The sequence below is a fragment of the Blastomyces gilchristii genome (assembly GCF_000003855.2).
Source record: "Blastomyces gilchristii SLH14081 genomic scaffold supercont1.12, whole genome shotgun sequence".
NCBI classification, from domain to species: domain Eukaryota; kingdom Fungi; phylum Ascomycota; class Eurotiomycetes; order Onygenales; family Ajellomycetaceae; genus Blastomyces; species Blastomyces gilchristii.
In genome coordinates, this window is record NW_003101671.1 from 1238624 (window position 1) to 1250995 (window position 12372).

Here is a 12372-nt window from a genome sequence, read left to right on the forward strand (position 1 = left end):
TCTTGGAAACCTCTCTCTACTCTCCCCCAACATAACAAATTGACTGCCATATCCCAGCCTAAAAACCCTTGCATGAAACTGCCAAAAGCGCGGCGCAACACAATGTTTCCGCTTGGGCAAAGATAATCAAGCCTTAGCAACACCGAAACTATCAGGTCGGCATGCATCCTTTCCCTCAGTTTGTGGCACGTATGCCCTCTCTAGCCTATTTGAGGCAGGCTCTGACGTGGCATATTTAGATGTTAGAAACTATGATGAGAATTCCCAGTTCTGCTGTCTTCTCATCCGGACACTGGGGATGTGGAGATATTTAATTTGTGCACGTTCTGTGTTTCTGTTTATCCGTTCTATAGAAAAGAGAGGAGCAAGAAAAGACATTTTGAGCTTCTGGGTATTTATACGTAGTGACCAGAAACCCGCGAGTGGTTATCGTCCGGGGTGTACCGCGTATCCCGTACGTAGTAGCTGAATGTAGGTGGTTGAAAAAGAGATGAGAAAGGGGGAGTTAGAAAAGGAAAATCTTGTCATGTCAATCTCATTACGGAGTATAGAGTAGCGACTCTATAGAATGATCAACTGAAAAACTCTTCTAATATTCAAATATAGTCAGTTAGATGACGTTGATATGAGGGCCTTGATTCTACTAATAGTCATGATCAGGGTTGAGTTTCTAACCATGCTCAATTACTATGTAGGTGCCTGCTATCCTCGTAAATAAATGACAGTCAATTTATGAATTGAAGATCCACACTATTACAAACGATAAAATGTAGCCAGCCCCAATTATTCAACGAAGAAATATGGGCCAAGGGCTACCTTTAGCCACCTTTGCACGTCCATAATTTGACCAATCCACCGGATATTCAGTTGGCGTCACCTGCCGGTCACTCTCGTCCTCACTCGTATACTGCCAAGCGATGTGAATCTCCTCACTCTTCCCGACCACTCGATCCCCCAACCAGACTTCGAACGTCACGTATGATGACGCGATGCATAAACGCACTTCATACTGTATTTTCTGAAGTTCTGGTTTTCGGCTCGAACTCCACCGTCTCTGCTTAACAGGTTGGGCGTGCTGTCGTAGGAATTCCCTGTCCACATATGACTCAATTGTACATTTCACGTCGGCATCTCCTTGGTTGATGGTTTGTGGGAGGCGCTTAGCAGGTGACCTCGACATGGCGATCAAAGTTTTCCAGGCGATCCCAGAATTAGTCGCTTCAAAAACACGATCGAATTTACGCCGTATATCTTGGTGCTGGATAATCTGATCGCGTTCGATAAGCCATTGGATTTGGTTGACGATATATCGCTTCCCGTTATATGGGCTTATTTCCACATTGCCATTGAAGCCGGGGGGGGTTTGGCTCCCACGAACTCTATTGTTGACCACTATACCGTAGGAGATTGAACTACAGCGAGTAGATAGGACAGAGTGTCCATGTCTCAAACGATGAATTCGGTCGATTACAAGACCGCGGCAGACCGCTAGTTGACTATAGGGCTGGTCAGCGCGCCATGTTCTAGAAAGTCATCCGATTTTTAAGTTTGTTCCTCACGGATCCTCTGAAATCAAAATCTGTTTGGCTGCCTTTCCGTAGCCATAGTTTATTTTAAAGCAATCTTGAACGTAGGGAGAGGAGCCGAGCCCTCCGGAAAGGACAACATGCGTCTGTCGGCAGATGGTCAGATTTAATATAACAAGGGGCCAAAATCACACAACGTACCACTTCCACTGGGGGTGTGATATCTTCTATACGTTCAAGCTGCTCATCAATCATCCCAAAGATCCGTTGGATTTGTTCGTCAAACAACCAGCGGATATCAGAGCTTGTTTCTGGTCAGGTAATTCGTAATTCGATTGTGCTAGTAATAAACATAACGCAGGTTTATAAACTTACTCCGTCAATATTATCCTTCCGTTCTTGAAGCCTGCTTCTGGGTTGTCATAGGATTTTGGGAGTCCGGGGACGCGGGGGGCATTTGTGTCTAAGGATGCGACTATTTGGTACCCATAGTTATGCTTGATAGTCTGAAAATCGCCTTTTGTCAAACTTCGTGCGGCAGATTTCGGAGACCAACGGCTGTCGCCACTTTTGTAATCGATCTTTTTCAAACGGGTTTCGATTTCCCTTTGGAAAGCCTGGTCAATCTGCACAGAACCAAGTGCTCGTCCTACACAGTTTACGTACGTTATGCATGAGCGGCCCGGCCGGAAGCAAAGCAGAAGCGAGACTAACATACCATTAACGTAGTCGAGTTGCTCCAACTGAAGTACCTCTTCAACCTGGCCTCGGATTTCAAATTTTTCAGTTGATAAAACTTTAAGGACGGATACATCCTGCGAAATTAAGTCAGAAGAACAATTCCTGTAGACAATAGAGGGAGCTTCTGACAGTTGTTCCTCCTCCAGCATCACAAATAAGAATAACGTTGCCGTCTCGAACGCGCTCCGCTTTTCCAACTGCTAGCTGCCTCCTTCCTTTGTGGCTTTGGACTGCCCGCTGATTTTTAAAGTTTTTTGCTGAGTAAACTGCGGCCGCCGCAGCTTCGGTCAACTTAATTTCCACTGAGTGGGCTTCACAGTCTCCAAAACCCGAACTCCTCACAATTCTGCGAAAGGCATCAACCACCTTTGGGTTTTGCCAGGTTGTCGGGAAACTAAAAATATATTCCACTGGGTGGAATTTCCATTCGCCCACCACCTGGTCAGCTAATTGGTCTGTATGTCTTATATACTGGATAATGTGTTGTCGAAGGGCGGTCAAAAAATCGATAAACCATGTTTGAACATCCTCATGTGTCCAGAACACCTCAGCGCTGTTCTCGGAGCCACCAGGCTGGAAACCAGGGTCAAGGTATAATTTAAAGCAATCCACCACATCCATTCCAGGATGTAGCTCATCAGGTTCGTCGAATCCCCATGATATGGGTGTCTTGCAGCCTGCACGATACCAGAGTTTCGTGGGCACTTTCTTCGCTACCTCCTTCTGTCCTGGCCATCTATCCACGTCAAGTGGAGCCTCCATGTCTATAGACGAAAATGCGACTCCTGTCAGGATATCAGTAAACGCCTCGGTTCAATAATCAACCTACTCGCCCAAAGCACTATGCATGACTATGCCTAGATCCCGCTCTTGAATCATTGCGTTCCACATAAAGAGAGCATGGGGAGGACAATACGGAGATACGCACCTGTATGAGTTAAACCCAAATCAATGCCGATAATAACTGTTTCGGGAGGGATATTGCGGACAGCCATGGTTCAAAATATCTAGTTCGACGAACAAAGAGTTAAATATATTAAGGACAGTCTTGGCTGAAACATAGAATGAAGAAGGAGAGTCAAGTCCAGCTTGATGAGGATATCCAAAGGAAGGACATGGCACAAATTCCATCTTTAACGGGTTATACATATTATATCGTCGAGAGCGTGAGTTGTCCTCTCAGGAACAATTAGCGCCAGAGTCTCTTGACATGCCTGGTGATGTCCACACTCTTGTTTCTTTTTGCAAATTTCACGAAAGCAAAAGTAGTATTCGCTTTGCTCAAAGCCAATAGCATGTAAACAGCTTTTCTTCTTTGCAAACCCTAGCATCCCAAGTGGTTCGCAAACCAGCCTGTTCAGTTGCCCGATGAACTCGCACGTTCATGTAGTTGGATCACCAGAGTCCCGATTCCTCGATAGAACCCAGCGAGCAGAACCGGCCTGGGATCTCGATTGTTGACGGCGGGGTGCAAGTTGGAACATATGGTTCACTTGTTGGTGGACGAATAAATAACTCTTTCACCTTTTCGAAACGCAATATCAGATGAAGATTCTGGCATAGCAATGACGCTCGGCTTTCAGCGCCAGAAATTCGCACTATTTATCACTATCTCCCTGTAGGAGGGGTTGCGCAACGTTGGTGGTGGGCTGGAGTGCGACCCTAGTAGATTTGCCATTGGGCCCCAATGCGTTTAGGCTGAAACGAATCAGTGTCTCTTGTTGGATTCCAATGGCAGATATGTATTTTCAATAGTCGCAAAGTTCCAGTGGTGGATATGAGCTTTCAATAATGTGGTGGAGTAACGCCACCATGATTGCGAGGGCGATAATTTACTACAAAACGCCCTTTACTTCCGCTTCTGTCCTTTTTAAGAATTTAAATGCCCTATGACCGCCATATGCCTTCGTCGCACAACTTTAGGCTATCCCGCAAGCGCCAGTGCCTTGAGTATCCTTCCGATAACTACGCCACAGAAGCTCAGCCAGTCTTACTGGAATAGTTAACCTATCAAAGGTTTGTGTTAACCAAGAACGCGAAGAAACAGCCCTCAAGAGCCATGGCAAAAGCTTCATAGGCCCATCACTCAACAGTTTACTGAGCTGAAGCACGCACTGTGAAATTTTTTATTTCACTCCGGATATTCTCCATGATTGTCTGCCTGGTAGAGAGGTTTTCAAGATTGGGAGGACCCAACCTGTCTGATTTGAGAAATGCATATGCATCCAAAGAGAAGCCAGTTACAGTTTCAGTAGTTCCAATTCTTGACAGTGATATCAGTGACCTTAAATGTGTTGGAGGGGATTATTCATTTGGAAATCTTGCTCCCTTAACTGATGGCACACTTGCTTCTACCAGACCAGATCACTTCTATGGTGCACGTCCTAAACAACTCAAAAATAATCGTCAGATCCGCAATGAACTCTACAATTATATCATTCCATCAACACGGGATGATCTTCCAATGGTTGGCTGTGGCTACACGGCAGGCTTGTTATGACGGCGCACTAGGAGCTCGGGGTATTATGCATGCTCTCCAGTCATACCAACAAGATGGATTGGGCTCAACTTATGACAACAGTGCTTACACTCTTACATCAACTTATCATGGCGGTACACTCAAGCTATACACAACTCATCTCACTGAGTCCAAAGGCTCAGGTGATCGCCCTGAATATATTATGACCCAACTCAATACTTGGGGCATGACTGGGAACTTGGAAACATTTCGGCAAGGAGTATGTGCATATCGAAATGCTCGGGACTGGGCAAATGAAAAGAGGGATGAATTTTATTAGGACAGCAAATGAAACATACTCAAACGCTCAATCTCAGCTTCTTCATTCAAGATCTCAACACCAGATGGGCTCTGAGGCAGCTCCTACCGTGGATGACTCTGATGTATCGACGTTGTCTGACGAAGCAGAATATTCGAAGGCGCAATGGAGCTTCGCAGCCCCAGCCGAAGAAGGGGAAGAAGAGATTCTGAGCAGGAATTCCAAGAGGCCGAGAGTTAGTTCCATCGGCCAAGACGATATAGCGGGTAATACTACTCGGTGTCCGAATTGATGACAAAGAGGCACAGGTGGAGACCATGACCTGCACCAGGCCAGCTTCCCTTTTGGGGGTTGATCAAACTGCATGGAAGATCCATCGTCTTTCGGGGAGTGAGGGGAAGGTTGGCATTTGGGGGTTGGGTTGCAATGTAGCGGCTAATGGCAGGGATATTGTCCGGGTGACAGGCACGAAAAATGATGCGTCAAGCTTATGTGAAATTAAATTCAACTTCCATGAATATTCCGCGCCTTGCGCCCGAATACATGCCGGGGGGAAAGTTAATCGAGCCCTGAAATTTTCAATCCTACTACATCTGCTTGGCCAGAATCACCAGAGTGTTCGGGCACCAACATCTCCTCGGAATAATTGGTACCGACGGTCCGGAATGATCTTCACCAGCTAGACGCAAGGGAAAATTGCAACCGCGGGGCGATTTGATTCCAGACTGCGAGGAGCTGGTTAAAGGATCCCATGCGGAGTAGAAGGGTGAAAGGCTTTCGCTGACTACTCTGACAGGCTACATCAAGGGACGATACGAGCAGCGGATACGTATGCACACGGATGTTCCTTTGTAGATCCTGGTTGAATGGAAATTAAGTAGAACTTGGATACATCTGTAGTTGATGGATCACCTCCTGTTCACTGCAGCAGTAGGCAGCATCCATCTTTATCATCTGATTAATTATATTGTAACTATAAACATGGACAGAGCTTGGACTTTGCACATAGATCAATATTTTCTATCAATCACTCATGCCCCACCCCCATCTGCACTTACCTTCACCTCATGGATATCATTGTACCATGTTGCATGAGCTGCTCATCATCCCACTCATACTCTAGTGAGAGAGACAGGATGGCTAAACTAACTTAATCAATTTATCTCTCAATGTTAATGGAGAGTGGTGATTCCGCACTGTTCATTTCACCTGGCCAGTGATCACACACTTGAAACAGTACATTTGCAATAGAAACAGCCTAAGTATATATAAGGACCTACAGAGAAAAGATCACACATACTAATCACTGTGATCATCTTGAGCAGCAAGCATGCTGAGGTATCACAGTGCTAAGAGAACTGTAATCTAGAACTGTTCAGCAGTAAATACAATTAATTCATAATTCATAACAAGAAAGCTGCATTAAGAATTATACTGTTCTATATAGTTATATATAACTGCAAAATAGACGGTGTCTGACTTAAAAATAAAATATCTTAATACACATGAGTCTCTGTGTGCGAAGATGTTGCAGAGCTAAGCTCAAAACAGAAGACTCTGCAAGATTGATTTTACAGCTTATTATTAATAATAATAGAAGAGATAGAACTGTAAAAATATATAGAGATTCATTTTTCAGTGCAAAAGCATCAGCTAACTAAGCAAGAAAAAAAATAAAAAACATCTCACTCTGTCTTATCAGCTTATATATTATTCTCAAGAACAGTTTAAGTGATCTGAAGAAGACTTATAATAGTTCTGAATTTAGTCTTTAGAACTGCATTCTTCTTACACAGAGTCTTATTTTCAATATAAAGAGTTAAAATCTCAATATTATAATCATTAACTGACTTAACACTTACTGTCTATTTTTTCAAGACTCTAACTTCTATATTCTCAGCTGCAGAATACTTCTTGAATAAACTCTTCTTCTTGACTTTCTTTCTCTTTTTATTCTTCTACTTCTTTTCTTTCACTTTATTATTCTTCTTACTGATATTGACTATATATAACTATTAGTTAATTGTATTAGAATTAATATATTTTATATTAAAAAGTGACTCACTTCTATAATAAGAGTAGTAACTTTCAGTATTATTATAATGATAACTGATACAAGCTTCATAGCACTGATTCAGAGTACTGATATAGATGATAAAAGAGTTTTCTTCTCTAATACAGTAACTGTAGAGAACTGTAAAAACAGTATTATAGAATTGTAGAAGAAGAGCTTTATAATTTATATTAATTTTTATATTAATTTAATGACTCTCTTATAAGACTGACTAATAAGTATAGAATTATTATTATTATTATTATTCTTTCATTATACTCATATGCAAGCGGAGCTTATGATGAGTCCTTGCGTGATGTTAAATACAGGTCAAGTGTTGGTTATACAGGAGGAAATACAGGTGTTGAGACCACGCCAAGATAACAAGAACATAGGAAAATACAAAGGAGTGACAATTAGATACATGCGATAATAACTTCCCAGCCCAGGAACATAGAGCAATTCATTGGAGCGATTTGTACACCTCTGTATTTATTAGGAACCTGAGGTGCTTGAGTTCCGGATTTAATGTATCCCCTGCGGGTTTCGAACCCACGCGCCTTGGTTTCCCACGCCAAGGTGCTACCGGGTGGCCGCATTAACCATTCGGCCACCGGGGCATAAGTATAGAATAATTTAATGAAAGTCTGTAGCTTCTTTAACAGCTTCTCAGATATTCTTTCAGTTAAATGAGTTAACAGTTAACTTAATAATCTAGAACTGATAGATATAGCAGAGACAGATACAGATACAGATACAGAACTAAGAATAAGATTAATAGCTAATAACTTAATAGACTGAATAAGATTATTAAGAACTATACTGATTGTTAGAATTGTAATTTTTATCATTTTAAGAATCTTACTTATAATGAATGTGTTTTAAGTCATTGTTTTCAACTATAATAATAGTATTAATAATTTTTTGAACTTCTGATGAATTAATAGAGATAAATAATATAATTTCTGAAAAAAAAAACAGCTAGCAGAGATGAGAGATGAGAGATAAGATAAATTCTTTAAAGAGAAAGAGAATACTCTGAGATTCATTCACTTTCTCTTATATATATATTAATAGCTGTAAGAATTCAATATCTCTTATTATATAATATAATACAGATCTTAATAACATAGATCTTAGAAGATTCTCAATCTCTCAGATCAAAGATATTATTATATTAAATCTAAGCTGTATAAATTAATATCTGAATTATTTTAATATCTTCTGTAGACTACTAACTACTCATTCTCAGATTCAGTGATTATAATAGAATCAGCTGTAATAGATTTATTAAATTTAATGATTGAATTCAGTAAATCTGTGAGTAGAACAGATAAAGAGAATGATAGAATAAAGAGTGAAAAACTTACAGTAATAAAGAATAAGTGAATAAACAGATTAAATATAAACTTTGAAAAAGATGAAATAAAGAATAAATAAAACTATATAGAATATAAATTAATAGAGATCTATAAAAAGAAAAGAAATATAACTTAGTTATTTATTAACTTTAATATCTTATATAATTAATCTTATATATCTGCATGCTTCTGCTTACTTCATCATCAGACTGATGAAATCTGAAATAATCAAAGAGTTATTTAAATAGAAGATCTTGATATATTTTAATCTGTGAAATTATAACATATGTGAGATCAGTCTGAAATTCAGTCTCAGAAATATTAAGAACAGTCTGATCAAGTAATAATTCTTGAAATTTATAAATAGTAATAATATATATAACTGTAATAGAGAACTGCATGCAGCTGTAGACTTGATTAATATAAGAAAAGTTATAGCAGCTGTGAAAGATAGATACAAGTTTAAGATTCTCTCATTTTAAATAAGCAGAGCTGTTATATTTATCAAAATTAATTAATAATACAAATGAAGAATCTTAACAGAGATTCTTTACATCTGAACTTTACATAATATTATAAAGAATCTTAAGAGTACTGTTAATAAGACTGTAGTCTGTTTAAATATTCTATAAAAGTATGATTCAGCAGCTAATAAAGAGAGAAAGATTCTGATAAAGATTATCAGTCTTATCAGAATCTATCACGCTCCCGGCCGCGCCAAGACCTCATTGCGGTTTCACACGGCTCATTGCTTTCATGCGGATGATTTCATTCTGTCTGAACCGGTTTCCAACCACTCTATGACATCATTCAGATATATCATAGAAAGATTCAATTGATGAATATAAGAATCTCACTTCTATATAAGATCAGCAGATTACTCTTTCTTGACAATGAGACACTGCTGAGATATCACTTCAGCTATTCTCACTCATGAAATGAGAGAAGAGTATTCACTCATTATCTATATAGAATAACTAGATGCTGACTTCTTATCAAAGAAGTCAGTAATTCATTTTTCTTCTACTGAAAGATATACAAGAGTTACTATGTGTCTTATACAATCTTCTTAGTATACTAAGTATTGTATCTGTGATATTCTTGCAATAACTCTGTAGCCTATAAGCTTGTTATTCAAGCAAGATAGTCAAGCTCACTCATACAGCTTCTTAAACAACTATTCTTATATAATATTACTAACTAGTCATTACTTTAGTTTCATTATATTACAATTTGAATTACTCAATCTGATTATACATTTGAATCAGTTAAGCTTTAACAGACTGATATGACCTCATACACTTACACTGAAACTGACTCAATCTCACTCTCTGAGAGAAACACTACATCATTTTCTAGAGTGTGTACATCTCTATCTCAGCAGAAATCTGAGATTTCTGAATCTGCTGTATATTTTAATATGAGCTCTTCAACTGCTCTGTCATCACTGTAGCCTTTACACACTTATATCTATTATGAAGATAGAGAGATTAAGATCAGAGATTCACTGAGATATAAGAGAAACATCTTGTCTGAATTTCACAGCTTTATCTATACTCTTGAACAGAAATTTCACCTTAATCTGAGCCAGTATAATACTCATAAGATATAAGTAATATACACTGTCAACCTTCTTGAAGATATCTCTGTGACTACTTAGATTATCAAGAAGAGAGAGCTTGAGCATATCAATACTATTATAACTTGAGAAGAATTCAAAAACTTTCTATTAAATTAAATCAAAAATCACTGTAATCACAGCTTCACAGCAGCACAGTAGTTTAACTTATTATATTAATAAAATAATAAGAATTCTTTCAATTTCAATACAAGATTTAAAGAATATTGAGAGAAATTAATTAATAATTTAAATCAATTAAAAACACAGCTTTATCTTATAAAGCTGACTTATAAGATATGAATAATAATATTATAATATCAGAGTTCATTAATTAATTATACTGAGCTTGTCAACCTGACTTTCTGAATCTATTTAAATAGTCAATTCTCTGAGAAAAAGATTAATAAGATCTCTTCTAAGTAATTAATAACAGAATCTAAACAGTATTATAACAGCTTCAGTGCAGAGAAAGTAAAGAAGAATTTCAAGTATTCTGATTCTTCACTCACTATAAAGAAATATTAAAAAAGATTTAATAAAGATCTCTGTTTCAACTGCAGAGCTGATAAATACTATATCAGTGATTGTAAGAAGCTGAAGAAGAGAAGAAACTGAGAAGATATCTTCTCAAAGTTAACTTCTCTTCTAACAAATATATCTGTGAAAGATAATAAAGAGAAAGAAATGAAGAATTAATAATTCTCATATCTTTAAGTTCATATTACAATCATAATACATACTCTGAATAAGAAGATATCAGTGAGATATCTACTCAACTCTGAGATAGATATTAACTTCATATTCTATTTCTTTTCTTTGATGAAGAGTTGAAAGAAGATAGATCTGTTAGACTATATAAAATTTACTGATGAAATAAAATATCATTATTTTAACATAATTTAAGTGAAGTATGTAATCACAGACTCAGAAGAAATCTTTAAGAAGAGTAGTCTGCTTCTTTACACAGTTAATATTATAGATAAGAACATTATTCTAGATCTTCTATAATTAAGAGAAAATAATTCTCTTATTGACTGAGTTACTCAGATGTGATAATATTATCTCACTAATGAGAAGACAGTGATAGAGAAATCTGAAGAGTTTCATCAGAAGAATCTTGAGAAAAAGATTAAGTCAATATACTGTGTAGCAGGTGATTGAGACTTAGAGATAGATAAAGAAGCTATCATTCTCACTGCAAGATTAACAGCAGTATTCATCATTGAAGATAGATATACACAATGTCTCTTTACAGATTTTAAGAATATCTTTTCAGAAAGAGAAGCAGCAAAGTTTTCTGATATTAAGATATAATATAAGATTTGTCTTAAAGATGATATAATAATACTGTACAGGTCTCTTTACAACTTGTCTGTAAAGAAATTGAATATTCTGTATAAATATCTTGAAGAAGTGCAATTAAAGAACTGAATATATTTATTAAAGAGTTCAGCAGAGACATCTATACTCTTTGTACTTAAGAAGAATAGTAGGCTATATCTATGTATAGACTACAGAGACCTTAACAAGATAATAATTAAGAATTACTATTCATTATTATTGATTGATAAGATGATTGATTGATTATCTGAAGTAAAGATATTCTTAAAGATTAATATACAGAATATCTATTATAGAATCAGAGTTAATAAAGACAATATTTGAAAAACAGCTTTTCATATCAAGTACAGTAATTTTGAATATCTTGTTTTATCTTTTAATCTTTGTAATGCTTCAGCCATCTTTCAGACCTATATAAATGAGATACTGTGAGGCCTTATCAATGTCTTCTACATAGTATATCTGAACAACATTTTAATCTTCTTAAAATCAGAAAAAGAACATGATACTCATGTTCAAGAAGTGTTAAGTCACTTAAGACAGTATCAACTCTATATAAACATCAAAAAATGCTCATTCTACATGCAGAAGATTGATTTCTTAGATTATATTATTAAGATGAATAACATTTCAATAAACAGAAGTCAGGTCTCTGTCATTGAGAACTGATCAGTGCTGTAGACATATCACAAGATGCAGATATTTCTAGAATTTATAAATTTCTACAGATGATTCATCTATACATATTCACAGATTACTGCTTCTCTTACAGATCTGTTAAAGAGAAGTGTAAAAGACAGAAAAACAGAATTATTTATTCTCACTCAAGACACTGTATAGATATTTGTGAAATTAAAACAAGCTTTCATAGATGTCATAATACTGAATCACTTTAATCTCAACTTACTCAGTCAGTGTGAGACTGATATATTCAGAAATAAGATCTGTGAAA

The 12372-nt window shown here is 37.2% G+C and overlaps 2 protein-coding genes and 1 pseudogene across 3 annotated transcripts; 1 reads left to right on the forward strand and 2 right to left on the reverse strand.

Moving 5' to 3' along the window:
• Positions 1-787: 787 nt before the first annotated feature.
• Positions 788-3262, reverse strand: BDBG_05890 (uncharacterized protein; the record flags this gene model as incomplete). The annotated part of the gene is made up of 7 exons (XM_031722348.1): positions 788-1496; positions 1560-1672; positions 1728-1830; positions 1902-2175; positions 2245-2341; positions 2397-3052; positions 3196-3262. The coding sequence occupies 7 exons, from the start codon at positions 3260-3262 to the stop codon at positions 788-790; spliced, it is 2019 nt and encodes a 672-aa protein (XP_031579219.1).
• A 1156-nt stretch (positions 3263-4418) lies between these two features.
• Positions 4419-6144, forward strand: BDBG_05891 (uncharacterized protein). Its single transcript, XM_031722349.1, has 3 exons — positions 4419-5005; positions 5103-5279; positions 5353-6144. The coding sequence occupies exons 1-3, from the start codon at positions 4604-4606 to the stop codon at positions 5725-5727; spliced, it is 954 nt and encodes a 317-aa protein (XP_031579220.1). The 5' UTR covers positions 4419-4603; the 3' UTR covers positions 5728-6144.
• Positions 6145-7628: 1484 nt separating this feature from the next.
• On the reverse strand, positions 7629-7717 carry BDBG_17331 (annotated as a pseudogene). The gene has a single exon. The product of its transcript is annotated as a tRNA-OTHER (tRNA).
• Between the last annotated feature and the right edge of the window lie 4655 nt (positions 7718-12372).